Source organism: Ovis canadensis, chromosome 6, assembly GCF_042477335.2.
Source record: "Ovis canadensis isolate MfBH-ARS-UI-01 breed Bighorn chromosome 6, ARS-UI_OviCan_v2, whole genome shotgun sequence".
NCBI classification, from domain to species: domain Eukaryota; kingdom Metazoa; phylum Chordata; class Mammalia; order Artiodactyla; family Bovidae; genus Ovis; species Ovis canadensis.
The window spans coordinates 31,590,622-31,610,017 of NC_091250.1; the positions used below are offsets into that span (position 1 = coordinate 31,590,622).

Below are 19,396 nucleotides of genomic sequence, written 5' to 3' on the forward strand. Positions count from 1 at the left end.
GTAATATTGCTTGTATTCCACTAAACGTTTTCATTGCTATGGCAACAAATACATTTTAGCATGATGCAAGCACTCAAAAAGTTATTCAGCTAACATGTCAAAAGATTTAATATGTCAGTAACTATTTAAGTGTCTTTTACAATGGAGCTCAGTGATACCACAGTACAAAATGTATTAATGTTAGGTTCCCTAAACATATGAACTAGATTCAAAACCAAATGCCTTAGGGACTTCCCTAGCAGTCCAGCGGGCACAGAGTCAATACCTGGTCAGGGAACAAAGATTCCACATGCCATTCAGTGAGGCCACCAAAAAAAAAAAAAAAAAAAAACCCACCACTAATATACCAAAGGACACCCAGGAAGAACTACTATAAGGAAAAAAAAAGAAAGAAAAATAGGATGTGGAAATAAAAGTTTAAAGATGGCTAATGCCTAACGCACTGGTCATAGCAAACACTCTCTTCCAACAACACAAGAGACAACTCTACATATGGACATCACCAGATGGTCAATACAGAAATCAGACTAATTATATTCTCTGCAGCCAAAGATGGGGAATCTCTATACAGTCAGCAAAAACAAGACCGGGAGCTGTTTGTGGCTCAGATCATGAATTCCTTACTGCAAAATTCAGATTTAAATTGAAGAAAGTAGGGAAAACCACTAGATCATTCAGGCATGACCTAAATCAAATCCCTTGATTATACAGTGGAAGTGACAAATAGATTCAAGGGATTAGATCTCATAGACAGAGTGCCTGAAGAACTATGAATGGAGGTTCCTGACATTATGTAGGAGGCAGTGATCAAAACCATCCCCAAGAAAAAGAAAGGCAAAAAGGTTGTCTGAGGAGGCCTTACAAATAGCTGAGAAAAGAAGCGAAGCGAAAGGCAAAGGAGAAAAAGATATACCCATCTCAATGCAGAGTTCTAAAGAATAGCAAAGAGAGAGATAAGAAAGCCTTCCCAAGTGATCACTGCAAAGAAGAAAACAATAGGATGGGAAAGAATGGAGAGCTCTTCAAGAAAATTAGAGATACCAAGGGAACATTTCATGCAAAGATGGGCACAATAAAAGACAGAAATGGTATGGACCTAACAGAAGCAGAAGATATTAAGAGGTAGCAAGAATACACAGAACTATACAAAAAGGTCTTAATGGTCCAGATAACTGCAATGGTGTGATCACTCATCTAGAGCCAGACATCCTGGAATTCGAAGTCAAGTGGGCCTTATGAAGCATGACTATGAACAAAGCTCTTGGAGGTGATGGAATTCAGCTATTTCAAATCCTATAAGATGATGCTATAAAAGTGCTGCACTCAATACGCCAGCAAATTTGGAAAACTCAGCAGTGGACACAGGACTGGAAAAGGTCAGTTTTCATTTCAATCTCCAAAAAATGTTCAAAATACTGCACAATTGCACTCATTTCACATGCTGGCAAATGCTCAAAATTCTCCAAGCCAGGCTTCAACAGTACATGAACCGAGAACTTCCAGATGTTCAAGCTAGATTTAGAAAAGGCAGAGGAACCAGAGATCAAACTGCCAACATCCGTTGGATCATAGAAAAAGCAAGAAAATTCCAGAAAAAAAACATCTACTTCTGCTTTATTGACTATGCCAAAGCCTTTGACTGTGTGAATCACAACAAACTGGAAAATTCTTCAAGAAATGGGAATACCAGACCACCTTACCTACCTCCTATGAAATCTATATGAACATCAACAGTTAGGAACGGATATTGAACAGACTGGTTCCTAATTGGGAAAGGAGTATGTCAAGGCTTTATATTGTCACCCTGCTTATTTAACTTATATGCAAAGTACATCATGCGAAATGCCAGGCAGGATGAAGCACAAAACAGAATCAAGATCACCAGGAGAAATATCAATAACCTCAGATATGCAGATGACACCACCCTTATGAGAGAAAGCGAGAGGAACTAAAGAACCTCTTCATGAAAGTAAAAGAGGCGAAGTGAAAAGGCTGGCTTAAAACTTAACATTCACTTCATGGTAAATAGATGGGGAAACAATGGAAACAGTGAGACTATTTTCTTGGACTCCATAATCACTGCAGATGGTGACCGCAGCCATGAAATAAAAAGACGCTTGCTCTTTGGAAGAAAAGCTATGACCAATCTAGATAGTATATTCAAAAGCAGAGACATTACTCTGCCGACTAAGGTCCATCTAGTCAGGCTATGGTTTTTCCAGTGGTCATGTATGGATGTGAGAGTTGGACTGTGAAGAAAGCTGAGTGCTGAAGAATTGATGCTTTTGAAGTGTGGTGTTGGAGAAGACTCTTGAGAGTCCCTTGGACTGCAAGGAGATCCAACCAGTCCATCCTAAAGATCAGTCCCAAATATTCACTGAAAGGACTTATGGTGAAGCTCCAATACTTTGGCCACCTGATGTGAAGAATTGATTCCCTGGAAAAGATATTGTTACTGGAAAAGACTGAAGATGGGAGGTGAGGGGGATGAAAGAGGATGAGACGGTTGGATGGCATCACCAACTCTATGGACATGAGTTTGAGCAAGCTCCAGGAGTTGGTGATGGACAGGGAAACCTGGCATGCTGCAGTCTGAGGGTGGCAAGGAGCCGGAGACAACTGAGTGACTGAACTGAGTGACTAAAATAGATATACCCAAGTTAAAAGGTGAAGAAATCTCAAACGTGGTTTGTCTACAACCTATACATTACTTCTACATAGCCATTTTAAAGACTTTTTTTTTTAATGTTAAAAAATCGTTTAGGAACTGTGTATTATTTGCCCATAGGACAACACCATAGTCACTTTAGTGCTTGCTATGTCTTTTACAGAACAAGAATGAAAACCCTGGCCCTAACTTTAACTGAAAGTTTCAACCCAAGAATTCTAAATCAAACAGAATCCTTTCCCAAGTTGTAACAGAATAACTGCTTCTGTGAAAAATTTTCTACATATTTGTTCATCATATATACTTATGTTTTACACATTTATTAATCCTGCTACAATTCCATTAATCAAAAAGGATAAGGAAAACGCAAATACTGACTTAGGCAATACTATATGCTACTCAAATAAGCATTCAAGAGTTAACCAAGTATTAGGTAAAGCATGCTAGAAAACTGAAGAAATAACACAACTCATTCCTTTTAAGAATGAACCATGTTGGAGAGGGAGGGTGGGTTGGAATCAATAGCAGGGGAAATTATCCTATATCACAGTATTCTAACTTGCTATCATTGTTACATCTTGATACTATAACAGCATTGAGGACCACAACCAATCTCATTTGTAATGTCCCTATCCAAGAATATGAACATTTAGCAAGCAATCAAATATTTATTTATGGTCAGTAAAACCTTAAATCTGGAGTCCCTTAAAAAAGGAAAATAAAAACTTTCAGTGAAGCTTTCGACATCCCATCTATATTGAATGAAAAAGTTAAATATTTCTTCAGAAATGTCTTGAATTTCTAGTTCTCAACCTGAACAGAGTTCTTCCAACTTTAATAGATTCATAATTAACACTAAAATTTTCTAATCATTTGTAAGTTAAAATTAAAGAAGTTGTTTTACTTTGTGTCCTAACACACAAAAGGGAAAAAATGTGATAAAGGGTGCTGATGTTCTCATTTACAAAAGGCGAACATTTTAAAGGGAGTGTTAATTTATAAATAATGTGAAATACTGCTCTATTAGCTCTGTTTTTCTTTAAAGCTCAGTTAGATATGTAAACATCCTCTTTTTCTATCTTAAATCTAGTGGGCTGTCCCTTTAAACTCTGGTTTAATAAACACAGCTCTGAATTACTTAAAGAAATAAAACACTTTATTTACAAAATTCAAATATGCTCCAATTAAAAGCTGTCCCTTTATTAAACACCCACAAAGTTCCAAACATTGTACAAAATGTTAAAACACTTATTCATACTCTTTTGAAGCAAAGTTGCCTGTTCTGCCGCACTCATTTTTGCGTGACGTTGACATTTTAGCTCCACTGTCCTAAAAAGACCAGTTCTTCAAAATTTGCTCAAGAAACAAGTTTCTGATCCACTGAAGTAGATTATGAGGTTAATGCAGAAGTCAACTGGTGAAGTTTCTGTCAACTGTTACACTTAATGTCCTCTTCCTAATTAAGAGAAAATGAAAATATTAAAAATATAGAAAAGTGAACTTTAAGTAACACTATTAGCCAAAACTCAAGTTTAAAATCAACATTAATTCTGGTAAAGTTAACAAACATACTTTACCAAATTTAACTATTATTTATATTACCACCTTTTTGCTTTTCAAATTAATAATATAGCAAAGTAAAGCAGAAGCAGATGAAAAAATTCAAAGGTAAAAGTGATATAAAATGAAACTGTATAGGCTAAAAAAAGGAATACCATGGTGTTCTACATACTTGCTGGCAAAAAGAAATAAAAGTTAGGAGACAGTACTATTTCCAGAAATTCAGTTATTTCAAGTTTTTTTCCCCCACTCACCTCTGAAACCACCACCCCCTCTTCCTCCTCTGAAACCTCCTCCTCCTCTTCCACCTCTAAAACCACCTAAAAATAAAGGAAATATTCATTAAACAACTGTAATCTGTCATATTTTGATAAGCCTATAAACATCAATATATTTCTTACAATTATAAAGAACAGCATTAGGTTGTTACAAAAGTCACTGCAGTTTCAGACCCTGAATTTTAAATTATAACTAGGCTCAAGCACTTCCTAATTAATCAAAATAGGAACCATTACAACCAACACGCTTTTTCCAAGAGAAATAAGTTTGTTTATTCCTGTAACATAAAAACCCATGCTATGGGATTCAACGAACTCTTGGAGAGCATTTTCTGTATCCTGCTGGTTGTGGAAGATTCTTCCCTGCAAAAAGTAGTCAAGATGCTTGAAGAAGTTGTAGTCATTTGCCAAGAGATCAGATGAATAAGGCGAGAGGTCAGGTGAATTCAGCAATTGAGGCAAAACTTCACAGTCCAGTTTGTTCAAGTTTTGAAGTGCTAGCTGTTCGACATTAGGTCAAGTGTCACGGAAAAGAATAGGGCCCATTCTATTGATCTGGCTGCAGGCACTGCAGTTTTCGGTGCATCTCATCAATTTGCTGAGGATACTTCTCAGATGTAATGGTTTCACCAGGATTCAGAAAGCTGTGGTGGATCAGAAGACTGGCAGCAGACCACCAAATGGTGACCATGACCCTTTTTTTGGTGCAAGTTTGGCTTAGGGGAAGTATTTTAGAGCCTCTTCTCAATCCAACCACTGAGCTGGTCATCACTGGCATCATATAAAATCCACTTTTTGTTGCACGTCACAATTCAATCAAGAAATGCCTCACTGTTGTTACACAGAATAAGAGAGGATGACACACTGAAATGATTTTTTTTTTATTTGCAGTCAGCTCATGAGGCACCCTCTTGCCAAGCTTTTTCACCTTTCCAATTTGCTTCAAATGTCAAACCACCAAAGAACGGTCAATAAGTTCTTAGGCAACTTCTCGTGTAGTTTTAAGAGGATCGGCTTTAATGTGGCTCTCAATGGCTCGGAGTCACTTTCCAGCGGCCAGCCTCTGCACTCCTCATCAAGGCTCTCCTTTCCTTTGCAAAACTTCTTGAACCACCACTGCAATGTACATTTGTTAGTTACTGGGCCAAATGAGATCTTGATGTTCCAAGTTATCTCCACTGCTTTATGACCCATTTTTGAACTCAAGAAAACTGCTAGATTTTGCTTTTTATCTAACATCATTTCCATAGTCTAAAATACATATAAAATAAACAGCAAGTAATATGTCATTGTTGTTGTTCAATCACTACATCGTGTCTGACTCTTTCTGACCCCATGAACTGCATGCAGCACGCCAGGCTTCCCTGTCCTTCACCATCATGTTGATTTTGCTCAAACAGTCCACTGAATCAGTGATGCTATCCAACCATTTCATCCTCTGTGGCCCTTTCTCCTCCTGCCTTCAATCATTCCCAGCATCAGGGTCTTTTCCAGTGAGCCGGCTCTTCACATCAGGGGCCAAAATACTGGACCTTCAACTTCAGCACCAGTCCTTCCAATGAATATTCTGGACTGATTTCCTTTAGAATTGACTGATCTGATCTCTTTGCAGTTCAAGACACCCTCAAGTCTTCTCCAGCACCGCAATTTGAAAGCACCAGTTCTTTGACACTCAGCTTTCTTTATTGTCCAACTCTCACATTCATACACGACTAATGGAAAAACCATAGCTTTGACTAGACGGACTTTTGTCGGCAAAGTAACGTCTCTGCTTTTTAAAACGCTGTCTAGGTTTGTCACAGCTTTCCTTCCATGGAGCAAGCATCTTTTAATTTTGTGGCTGCAATCACCGCCTGCAGTGATTTTGGAGCCCAAGAAAATGAAATCTGACACTGTTTCCACATTTTCCCCACCTATTTGTCATGAAGTAATAGGACCAGATGCCATGATCTTTGTATTTTTACTGTTAATGTCATTAGCAAAAAATATAAAGCAAGAAATGTACATTAAAATGAGGTATAATATAATCATATTTATTTAAGAATGTATTCTAATATCAAAGGGCAAAATTCAACAATGCAAAATTGCAATTATTTCTGCACCAAGCTAACATATATTCACATATTTTATCTCGCAGAACTTTTTAAAAGATAAAAATGGAGAAACAGTAGTAGTTTCTCAATCCAGTGGAAAGAAAAAATCCTAGGTTACAACTTTCTAAACAAGTTTTGTTTTAATACATTAGAAAAGCTTGTTAAAGTTCAATTTAGCCCTATTGTTAAATGTATTTGTACCTCAACTTTTGCTTATGGGATACACTTTTTAAACTGCACTAAGGCTTCTTAATTCTAAGAACAAAAAGTAGCAAACATGGGTGGTTTGGTTCTGGGAGTACTACCATGCCTGCTAAATTGCTTCAGTCTCGTCCAACTCTGTGACCCGATAGACTGTAGCCCACCAGGCCCCTGTCTATCGGATTCTCCAGGCAAGAATACTGGAATGGGTTGGCATGCCCTACTCCAAGGAATCTTCCCAACCCAGGGATCGAACTCTTGTCCCTTACGTCTCCTATATTGGCAGGTAGATTCTTTACCACTAGCGCCACCTGGGAAGTACCATGGATACAACATTTAAGGTTAACTGAGCTGGAAACAGACACACTGATGTTCATATGCTGACAAGCTTTGAAATTTTAAAATTTTAAATTATTTTCTTCTATTATCCAATACATTTGGCTTCCTACTACAGTCCCTACTTTTACTTATTTTGGGGGACAGTTTTGTAAAAGAATGATGAAACATAAAAAGAGAAATTATAAAGAAACAAGCACATATATCTAAAATACAATGTAAAGATTAAGATTTCAAGAAAATAGAGTTGTGAATTTTTTAAACTATTTTATATAAGACTGAATATAGAATGGGAATGAGGGGATCTCCACTCAAATTTTCAAAGGGATACTTCCAAAGAAATAAATATATACATATCTCTTAAGAGATTATCTCCAAGTTATCTGGATCCCAAAAAGGCACATTTACAGAGTGAAACGTTCATTAAATTGAGAGGCAAAAGTGAAAATGAAATTCTCTTTTCTGATACAGTAACCCACTTGGCAGCTCCTCTTCCTTACCACTTTGACTCTGTCCATCATCCTGTCACCCACCTAGCACATCATTCCCAGATGCTGCATCCCAGCTTATCCCCAGCCTTACTTATCACCTGGCTGCCTACACAATAAATGTACCAAAGCTGTGGGGAAATACATAATATCAACATACTGAAATCAAAGCAATGAATTTATTGGTAATAATAGTCTTTGACATGACATCAGAAGACACTGGTTTTATTTCTGAGCCGCCAATTGTTTGATTAGGACAAATTAACATTTCTAAGTTTCCATTTCCTCATTCATAAAAATAAAGATATCACCCACCTTCATAAAGTTTTGCTAAATACTAATTAAAAAATTAAAATTCAATTAAGATAATCCTATATGTTATAGAAACTAAGCATTATTACTATGGTAAACTGCCAAGATTTGAAAGAGCCTAACTAAAAGAAATAAATAACCATAAGAGAGGTTGATTTATATTCAAAATTAAATTGTACTCTTTAAATAGGCTGTGACTTTGAAATCTCATTAGAAGTTTTCCTCCATGGGGAACTTACCACCTCTACCACCTCTGCCACCTCTGCCTCTTCCTCCTCCTTGACCTCCCCTGCCACCACCTCTCGGAGGTCCCTTTTCACCAGGAGGTCGAGGTAGAAACCTCTGCAACGGCAGCAGCTTATATGGGTCTATATAAAACTGGAAGTAAAATAGAAACAATTAGTGTGAGGAGCTGGGGGGTAATACAATATAATAATTAAGAACCGACACACTAAACTCAAAACTGCCTGGGTCAAATCCCAACCCTCTAACTTCACTAGTGATACACTGAGGAAGTCTCAAGTGCTTTTAAGTAAAACTGTCCTAAGGTAGGTCATTCATTTATAAAACCAAGGATCTAGGTGTTAGCTCGACTCACCTTCTGTAATTTTTTAAAGGAAGATGCTTTCATGTTCTCTGATAATTTAACTGAAAAATACTATTAATTTTATTAAGGAATAAGCAATTATAATAAAAGATAATCTTCTGAATTCACATGTCATTTTTAAAATAACAAGGTTAGAATATACAGAAATATTCACGAAAAGTAAGAAATGAGTTTCCAAACAGAAGTGAAGTTTTTGTTTTAAAACTTCCAGGTCCACCATACTATTGCAGTAGCATCATCATTATCGAAGCAAAGTAACTCAAATGGCACTGATCCAAATGATAATCATTTCTAAAAGCTTTCAAAAAGGAAGGCACACTTAAGAGGCCTATCTTTTCAATTTACGTGGAAATATATTCCCCTATCTTGATTCTCCTTTATGGTCCAATCTTAGCAATACTGCATCCACTTCGGTGAAGCACCAAGTTCAGTTTAATCAATACTTATCTCCAGAAAAAAACAAATCATGACCTTTCAACAGGATTGCTACATCTTCCAATTAAAAAGGATACAAAATCTCTAAGCTGTCCAAATATTTCATCCACTTTTCCAATTTGTTCTTTGTTTTCTAAATAAACTGGAGCATTGAAATAAGGTACTTTATTTTCATCTGTGGTACATTTACACACTATGTCATCTTCACAAGGGTGCAGGAACTCTCCTAATACTAAAATAGGACATAAAATTGTTAAAATATAAAACAGTTTCAAATGATATTGACCAACCTCTTCTAGAAGCTTTCCTCTTGGCTGCCTGGGATTTCACCAGCAAAAAAGCCTTCCTGGTTTAGTACCAACTCCACAAAATACTAGCTATGTGAGTAATACTAGATTACTAGACCCTGGGGTAAGGGTCTCACCTTTTCTATTCTTCAGTGTCTTCATCTTTAATATAGGGCTAACAACAAAACCCTCGGCTAACACCTAGTACTGTGAGGATTAAGCACAACAATGTGTCAAGTGCTTAGAAAGTGCCTGGCATATTGAGACCACTCAACCTGTAAGTCATTTTGTTATAGTTACTATTATTATTTGATTAAATGCTATGCTTCATTCTATTGTCTCTTCTTCCTTCTCCCCATCCATAACTCTAAGATAGTCTGTTGTTCTCCTGCCTTTCCCCCCCCCCCCTTCCCCTTTTAAAACTTCCCACTACCACCTTTTCACTGACTCTTCAATCCTTACCAAGAAAGTCTGGAATTTCATATAACTACCTTTATATCTAACTTATATCCACCCCAAACTAAAATACTCACCATATTCCTATAAAACTAACTCTCAATTCCCATCACCCAAGTTCAAAATCAAGAATCTTTTATTTCTAGTATTAGTCAAGTTCTAAGTTTGTTTCCACTGAGATTTCTCTCCCATCTAACCCTTCCTTTTTTCTTCACTTTCGCAATGCTCTCAATGTGTCATGCATGGACTGTTACGGGACAGGACGTTTGATTCTAGCCACTGACCTCTACACCATTTTGCATACGATCCAACTTTCTCTTCATATATTAGGCTCTATTTATCCTGTCTCTTCTTTAATGCAGGCTTCTACTGTCAAATTTCTGTCTCACTTTCTAAAACTTCCACCCTATCTCTTTGATAATTACCCCAAAACTGCTCTAATTAGGTCTTTATTATTTTTTTTACTCCTCTCTGCAGTTTCCCTTCTCAGCAAGTTGTGGGGTTTGTTTTTTTTTTAAACTCACTTCACTTACTTAAGAGTGGCAATTAAGAGTCAGGAAACTTGGCTTTGTATCTCAAATATATCCCTTACTGATCACTCATCACTATGACCCTAGCAAATAAACTTAACTCTGAATCAGTTTTCTTATCTGTAAAATGGGAACAGTACGGGTAAGGACATAACATACCTATTTATATCTCCCTTTCAGCCAAAACGCTAGTTCTATATCCATGATGCATTTTAGCTGTCCTTCAGCTTTCTTACTTTCTACAGCACGATTTGAAGGCAGCTTACCGCCTCTCCGTAGGCCTGATTCCACAACTAAGAACCAACCCCCTGAGAAAGACAGCTGCTGCATCTGCCTTTCAGCACCAGACTCCTAGTCAAACTTACTAATAACACAGACCTACAACCTCCGCCCCCAAGCAGGCCAAGCTCTGAAGCCTACATACAAACTACTTGTTCTGGAGGTCCTTGGTCTTGGCCTTTGTTAAAGCCTCCGCGGCCGCCCCCTCGTCCGAATCCTCCTCTGCCGCCGCCGCCTCTGAAATTACCGCCGCCTCCACCTCGGAAGTGGTTGTTGCTGCCGCCGCCGCGACCGAAGCCGCCACCTCGATTAAATCCTCCGCGACCTCCGCCCCGAAAAGACATGTTCGCTCCTACCTGGTAAGAAAAACAGTGCGTGCCGTTCAGTCACTGGGGCCTCTGGGCCTCAATCAGAAACCATAAACGCGGATAACGATGATAACAGCAACTCTGCCACTTCAACCGTGGCCATAGGGCCAGCGACTCGCGCGAAACGTGAGTGTGACCTGCCGACAGCCCTGTGAGCGCCGACCGACCACTCACGAGCCCCGTCGCCCCGGGTGACTACCTCCTCCCCCAGCAGGCAGGAAGGGCCTCAGCCGCATTCCCTCCCTCCCTCCGCGGGGTTCCACGTCCAACATTCTCAGACTGCCTGGCCTCCTCCCGCTACTCACCGGCGCCACGTGCACCTCAGGCCCGGGTGCTCACACCCACTCGCCCGGTACTTCCGCCTCACACGAGCCTCTTCGGCCACCGTACCGGGACAAAACTGAAGAGGGGAGGGAATCACCTAGAAACTCGAATAACTGGTTTAGAAAAAAAAGCCAGGCACCTGCGGAAGCAGGTAGGCTGTCGCCTGTCCGAAAGAGCCTTCAATGCTAGAAGAGTATCAGTAATATCTCAACATCAACCGTTACTTTACGACAATCAGCTTCACTTGCCTACTGCCAGCAGAGGAAGTGACATACAATATCAGCGTCCTTTGAAGCATGACGTTGCAGGAAGTTCCGCTCTGCGGCGTTGCCCTTGGAGATAACTGGCGTCAGGGCCCGCCCCTCTCCCCGCGGCCCGGCAAGTTCCGGTTGAGAGCTGAGTGGAGGTGTGTACTGTGTTGTTAGACTGCGCTGCGGTCATCTTGTTCGACAGTTGGTTGCGGCTCCACCAGTTGTCTATTGAGGAGATTTGAGCCGCGCTCTGCCCGGAAGGTGGATCTGTCCGCATCCGAACCCAGTGAAAGGGCTTGTCGGAGTTCTTTCGAGTCGTTTGTTTCTTCCGGATCCTTTGAAGTACGCACGATTGTGGGCAGTACTGTGTCCGTCGTTTTATCCTATGGTTTCGCTAAGTTCAGTTCAGTTCATTCGCTCAGTCATGTCCGACTCTGCGACTCCATGGACTGTGCAGCGCGCCAGACCTCCCTGTCCATCACCAACTCCTGTAGTTTACTCAAACTCATGTCCATTGAATGGATGATGTCAACCAAACATCTCATCCTCTGTCGTCCCCTTCTCCCGCCTTCAATCTTTCCCAGCATCAGGGTCTTTCAGATGAGTCACCTCTTCACATCAGGTGGCCAAAGTATTGGAGTATCAGCTTCAGTATCAGTCCTTCCAATGAATATTCGGGACTGATTTCCTTTAGGATGGATTGGTTGGATCTCCTTGCACTCCAAGGGACTCTCAAGAGTCTTCTCCAACACCGCAGTTCAAAAGCATCAATTCTTCAGCGCTCAGCTTTCTTGATAGTCCAACTCTCACATCCATACATGACCACCGGAAAAACTATAGCCTTGACTAGACGGACCTTTGTCAATGTTTCTACTTTTTAATATGCTTTGTTGGTCATAACTTTTCTTCCAAGGAGTAAGCATCTTTTAATTTCATGGCTGTAATCACCATCTGCAGTGATTTTGGAGCCCCCCAAAATAAAGTCTTGTCACTGTTTCCATTGTTTTCCCATCTATTTGCCATGAAGTAATGGGACCAGATACCATGATCTTAGTTTTCTGAATCTTGGGTTTTAAGCCAACTTTTTCACTCTCCTCTTTCACTTTCATCAAGAGGCTCTTTAGTTCTTTGCTTTCTGCCATAAGTGTAGTGCCATCTGCATATCTGAAATTATTGATGTTTCTCCTTGTGCTTCATCCAGCCCAGCGTTTCTCATGATGTACTCTGCATGTAAGTTAAATAAGCAGGGTGACAATATACAGCCTTGATGTACTCCTTTCCCAATTTGGAACCAGTCTGTTGTTCCATGTCCAGTTCTAACTGTTGCTTCCTGACCTGCATACAGATTTCTTAGGAGACAGGTCAGGTAGTCTGGTATTCCCATCTCTCGAAGAATATCCACAGTTTGTTGTGATCCACACAGTGAAAGGCTTTGGCATCATCAATAAAGCAGAAGTAGATGTTTTTCTGGAACTCTCTTGCTTTTTTGATGATACAATGGATGTTGGCAATTTGGTTTCACTAAAGCAAGGGGGGAAAAAAGTTTGTGTGTGTGCTCTTAAAGGAACTGTTGTCTGAAGGAAAGCCAGACCATATTTTTATCTTTTGTGCCATATAGTTTGTTCCTCTGCAAGTACATTTTGAGCGCAGACAGGAGGCAATGGCGACCCACTCCAATACTCTTGCCTGGAAAATCCCATGGGTGGAGGAGCCTGATAGGCTGCAGACCATGGGGTCGCTAAGAGTCGACACGACTGAGCGACTTCACTTTCACTCTTCACTTTCATGCATTGGAGAAGGAAATGGCAACCCACTCCAGTGTTCTTGCCTGGAGAATCCCAGGGACGGAGGAGCTTGGTGAGCTGCCGTCTATGGGATCACATAGAGTTGGACACAACTGAAGTGACTTAGCAGCAGCAGCAGCAGCAGCAGGACAGTCTCTACTAAAAGCCTTTCTCCACTCCTGCTTTTAAGTCCTGGATATTTGACTTCAGCTTCCACTAAAACTTATCTCCCAAAGAAGGCTAGCGACCCTCCATTTGCTAAATTTGAATTATCTTTTTTCACTTGGATCTTCTGAGGCCTTACCTTGATGTTTACCTTTTTGAAAGAAGGTAGGGATTGGTATCTTTTTTTAGGGAGTTCTTTACATTGGAAGAACTTTGTAGACTTTAACTATGGATATTAGAAATCACAATATGTCACCTACACTAAAGTACAAGCTTCTTGAGAAAGCACCTAGCAATCATCAGATTAGATAAATGTACTTTAAATTCTATGCATCATACAGAGGCAGAATTATTCATAACAGCCCTACTCTATTTTGCTCTGTTTACATTCAGTGTTTTATCTCCAGTTCAGTTCAGTTCAGTCACTCAGTAGTGTCCGACTCTTTGCGACCCCATGGACTGCAGCACGCCAGGCTTCCCTGTCCATCACCAACTCCTGGAGCTTGCTCAGACTCATGAGATGCCATTCAACCATCTCATCCATCTCATCCTCTGTCATTCCCTTCTCTTCCTGCCTTCACTCTTTCCCAGCATCAGGGTCTTTTTCAAGGAGTCAGTTCTTTGAATCAGGTGACCAAACTATTGGAGTTTCAGCTTCAGCATCAATCCTTCCAATGAATATTCGGGACAGATTTCCTTTAGGATGGACTGGTTGGATCTCCTTGCAGTCCAAGGGACTCTCAACAGTCTTGGTGTCTGTTATCTCCAACTCAATGTGTTGAAACCATTGAACTCCTATGGAACCTTCAAGATTACATGATACCCCTTTATTTTCCATGTAAGAAACTGACAGAAGGGCAGAAACTTCCCCAACTAATTAGAGGGACAAAGTGAAACCATGGATTCTCACACCCCCTCAATCCTTTGCTGTATCACTACCTCTAGGCTCCCTCCTTCCTCTTTTCAAGTTTTTCATCATTCCAATTCCCTGTTTGTCTTCATGGTAGCATCATACTCTTGGTTTCTGAATCTTTGGACTCCAACATCTGAGCACTCTCCTGTCATGATCCCCACCCAACCTCGGTGGTAGTCTCTTTATTCAAAGCTATCTATTTCTATTCACTCCATCTAAAGTAGATTTGTACTGTAAATACAGGCCTCCTGTTGCCGCTACCACAGTCTCCTCTGTTATTTCTATCTTAAATCACCAATATAATCTACAACAACTCAAAAGTCAAGAAATAATTGCAGTGAACTACAACATCCTCACATTCTGAGCATCTTTGGTGTCTTGAAATAAATGCCTCCACCCTTTTCCTCCTTCCATCTGTAATGCATGTGATGACATACTGAGCTTAATAAGAGTTTCCTCATACCATAGCCATCTTCATGACCCCAAACAGTTTCCCATTTCCTTTAGTAACAACTCTAAAGTAAAATTTCTCCATTGACTAGGCCTTCTGTATAATTAATTTTGTTTCCCTCCAGTGCTCTACACCATTTTTCTGCCCCATCAGACCAGCATCATTGCCTTGCTTCTCTTTCTCTGCCACTGGCAATCACCTCCTTCTTGGAAGAGCTCCATTTCCCATCCATTAGAACAGCCTTTTTCTAGCCTTTGTACTCTGAAAGAATGATTGAATTAATTTTTATGTCTCAGAAAACCCTGCATAAAAATTTTATATACCCAGGTGACACAATGATGAAGAATCTGCCTACCAATGCAGGAGACACAAGAGGTGTGGGTTCAACCCCTGGGTTGGGAAGATCCCCTAGAGAAGTAAATGACAACCCACTCCAGTATTCTTGTCTGGTCTGGGAAATCCCATGGACAGAGGATCCTGGCAGGCCAGACTCCATCGGGTCACAAAGAGTTGGACAAAACTGAGCACACAGCACAAGTCTCCATCCCAGTGCATTAACATGATCAGCAGCTTATAGACATGTAGACATAAGAATCCAATAATAATTATCAATGCTCTTTTTTCCAACTATAGTAAAATATGCATAAACTGTACCACATTAATCATTTTGAAGTGCATAGTTAACATGGTTCACACTGTGCAACTCAGTGCTGTTTAAAGAACGGTATTTTTCTATGAATCTGTTTATTTTTGTCCAAGACTAAAACTTATTGGCCTACTCTGTGTCATTTCCTCCTCCTTACAAAGGATCTCAATTTTTTAAAAAAATTTTTTTATCAAATTAAAGTTACTGTATTAGAAGTTTTGGACACAGCAATCAGAGCAGAAAAAGAAATAAAAGGAATCCAAATTGGAAAAGAAGAACTAAAACTCTCACTGTTTGTAGATGACATGATCCTCTACATAGAAAACCCTAAAGACTCCACCAGAAAAGTACTAGAGCTAATCAATGAATATAGTAAAGTTTCAGGATATAAAATCAACACACAGAAATTCCTTGCATTCCTATACACTAATAATGAGAAAGTAGAAAAAGAAATTAAGGAAACAATCCCATTCACCATTGCAACGAAAAGAATAAAATACTTAGGAATATACCTACCTAAAGAAACTAAAGACCTATATATAGAGAATTATAAAACACTGATGAAAGAAATCAAAGAGGACACTAATAGATGGAGAAATATACCATGTTCATGGATTGGAAGAATTAATATAGTGAAAATGAGTATACTACCCAAAGCAATCTACAGATTCAATGTAATCCCTATCAAGCTACCAGCAGTATTTTTCACAGAGCTAGAACAAAAAATTTCACAGTTTGTATGGAAATACAGAAAACCTCAAATAGCCAAAGCAATCTTGAGAAAGAAGAATGGAACTGGAGGAATCAAGCTACCTGACTTCAGGCTCTACTACAAAGCCATAGTCATCAAGACAGTATGGTACTAGCACAAAGACAGAAATATAGATCAATGGAACAAAATAGAAAGCCCAGAGATAAATCCACACACCTATGGACACCTTATCTTCGACAAAGGAGGCAAGAATATACAATGGATTAAAGACAATCTCTTTAACAAGTGGTGCTGGGAAAACTGGTCAACCACTTGTAAAACAATGAAACTAAAACACTTTCTAACACCATACACAAAAATAAACTCAAGATTAAAGATCTAAACATAACACCAGAAACTATAAAACTCCTAGAGGAGAACATAGGCAAAACACTCTCTGACAAAAATCACAGCAGGATCCTATATGATCCACCTCCCAGAATACTGGAAATAAAAGCAAAAATAAACAAATGGGACCTAATTAAACTTAAAAGCTTCTGCACAACAAAGGAAACTATAACCAAGGTGAAGACAGCCTTCTGAATGGGAGAAAATAATAGCAAATGAAGCAACTGACAAAAAACTAATCTCAAAAATATACAAGCAACTTATGCAGCTCAAGTTCAGAAAAATAAATGACCCAATCAAAAAATGGGCCAAAGAACTAAATAGACATTTCTCCAAAGAAGACATACAGATGGCTAACAAACACATGAAAAGATGCTCAACATCACTCATTATCAGAGAAATGCAAATCAAAACCACAATGAGGTACCATTTCACGCCACTCAGAATGGCAGCAATCCAAAAGTCCACAAGCAATAAATGCTGGAGAGGGTATGGAGAAAAGGGAACCCTCTTACACTGTTGGTGGGAATGCAAACTGGTACAGCCACTATGGAGAACAGTGTGGAGATTCCTTAAAAAACTGGAAGTAGAACTGACTTATGACCCAGCAATCCCACTGCTGAGCATACACACCGAGGAAACCAGAATTGAAAGAGACACGTGTACCCCAATGTTCATCACAGCACTGTTTATAATAGCTAGGACATGGAAACTACCTAGATGTCCATCAGCAGATGAATGGATAAGAAAGCTGTGGTACATATACACAATGGAGTACTACTCAGCCATTAAAAAGAATACATTTGAATCAGTTCTAATGAGGTGGATGAAACTGAAGTCGATTATACAGAGTGAAGTAAGCCGGAAAGAAAAACAGCAATACAGTATACTAACACATATATATGGAATTTAGAAAGATGGTAATGATAACCCTCTATGCGAGACAGCAAAAGAGACACAGATGTATAGAACGGACTTTTGGACTCTGTGGGAGAGGGAGAGGGTGGGATGATTTGGGAGAATGGCATTGAAACATGTATACTATCAGGTAAGAAACGAATCACCAGTCTATGTTCAATACAGGATACAGGATGCTTGGGGCTGGTGCACCGGGATGATCCAGAGAGATGATATGGGATGGGAGGTGGGAGGTGGGAGGGGGGTTCAGGATTGGGAAATCATGTACACCCGTGGCAGATTTATGTCAATGTATGGCAAAACCAATACAGTATTGTAAAGCAAAATAAAGTAAAAATAAAAATTTTTTAAAAGAAGAAGAAAGTAAAAAACAAAAACAAAGGGAGATGGGAGGGAAGTCTGGGAGGGAGGGAACATGGGTGTATCTATAGCTGATTCTTATTGATGTATGACAGAAAACCACAAAATTATGTAAATCAATTATCCTTCAATTAAAAAATTAAAAAAATAAAGTTACTGTATAATATTAATGTTATCATTGTACAGTAGTTATCCATAATTTTTAAGTTTAATACTTGATTTATAGTTATTTTTAAATAGGATATCAATTCTCATGCAAATTGAGTAGGAGAGGAAACTTCAGTTATTTAATTTAGCAGAGTGCAAGTTGATTTTAATAAATATTAATCTTTTTATAGGCCTGCTGCTGCTGCTGCTAAGTCACTTCAGTCGTGTCTGACTCTGTGCGACCCCATAGACGGCAGCCCACCAGGTTCCCCCGTCCCTGAGATTCCCCAGGCAAGAACACTGGAGTGGTTGCCATTGCCTTCTCCAATGCATGAAAGTGAAAAGTGAAAGTGAAGTCGCTCAGTCATGTCCGACTCTTCGCCGCCCCATGGACTGCAGCCCACCAGGCTCCTCCACCCATGGGATTTTCCAGGCAAGAGTACTGGAGTGGGGTGCCATTGCCTTCATGTATGTAAAAGTTATTTAATGCATAAATTGTTTCATCTTTGGCATGTGAGAGTACTTTCAAGTTTGGTCCTATGTCTTACCAGTCACTAGCTTCTGATGGCTTCCTCACTCTCTGACACTGGATGTCTCTGTCTGACATACACTTTTCCTGCCTTACCCCTTTCTTTAAGAAGCCCAAAGAACACAATCTGGCACTAAGGGGTGGTCCTTGCTTCTGAATTATCATGAATTCTGTGTCTTATCATTGGACAGAGACAGAAGGTACATATTTTTAGAAAGAAAAAAAAAAAAGGTTGAACTGCTATGTCCAATTTAAATGTGAAATTCTCCTACCCTGAAATTAAGACATTTAACATAAATATTTTATTTACTTGAGCCTATATACATATTTATGTGTGTGTGCAGAAAACGTTGTCAAGTAAGTGTTAATGTTGTTATTAACAGACTGCTGAATCCTATTTAAGATTTTGTATCAGTTGATTGGTATTTTGTTTAGGATTTTTGCAGCTATAGTGATAAATGAGATTGGTCTTTCTTTTTCTGTTTATTGTGCTGTACATACTGGCTGTCTTAATTCTGACTACAGAGGACTGTGTGGATGACTGTGTAGAAGAAGGTGGGGTGGAATGTGAGGTCTCGGGAGTTACCTATAGCTGACTTTTTCAAGTGCAGAGAGTCCCTGAACACCAGGAAGTTGTGTGTACCAGGAATGGTTCTCTGCTTCTCCCGCCCCAGTGCTTACTCCAGGGACACTCGGTTAGAATATGCGCCACAGAGAATCTTTGTAGGCTTTATCCTGGAGGAAATGTTGAGGTGAGTTTCCGAAGAATGGGGTACTGGCTCAACTGTTTTGCTCTTTATTTAATTGATCACCTATCTATCACTTCTCTTGGATTCCACCATCTCTACTTTGTGGTCTCCCTTATTCTGGATACAGTTGTCACCCACATCAGTTCAGTTCAGTTCAGTCGC

The 19,396-nt window shown here is 39.6% G+C and overlaps 1 protein-coding gene across 6 annotated transcripts in view; it reads right to left on the reverse strand.

Moving 5' to 3' along the window:
* Window positions 1-3,802: 3,802 nt before the first annotated feature.
* The window catches only part of GAR1 (GAR1 ribonucleoprotein), a 79,356-nt gene continuing 63,762 nt past the window's right edge, over window positions 3,803-19,396 (reverse strand). Inside the window, exons 1-7 of one of the 6 annotated variants that reach the window (XM_069593529.1) lie at window positions 11,204-11,530; window positions 10,676-10,886; window positions 9,056-9,210; window positions 8,535-8,594; window positions 8,176-8,314; window positions 4,483-4,548; window positions 3,803-4,124 (exon numbers count right to left, since the gene is read on the reverse strand). In XM_069593529.1, the coding sequence (XP_069449630.1) occupies window positions 4,111-4,124; window positions 4,483-4,548; window positions 8,176-8,314; window positions 8,535-8,594; window positions 9,056-9,210; window positions 10,676-10,874 (633 nt within the window). In that variant the 5' untranslated portion in view covers window positions 10,875-10,886; window positions 11,204-11,530 and the 3' untranslated portion in view covers window positions 3,803-4,110. Of the gene's footprint in view, window positions 4,125-4,482; window positions 4,549-8,175; window positions 8,315-8,534; window positions 8,595-9,055; window positions 9,211-10,675; window positions 10,887-11,097; window positions 11,531-19,396 lie in introns of those variants that run through there. The other 5 variants (XM_069593531.1, XM_069593534.1, XM_069593530.1 and 2 more) reach the window with 5 other exon arrangements.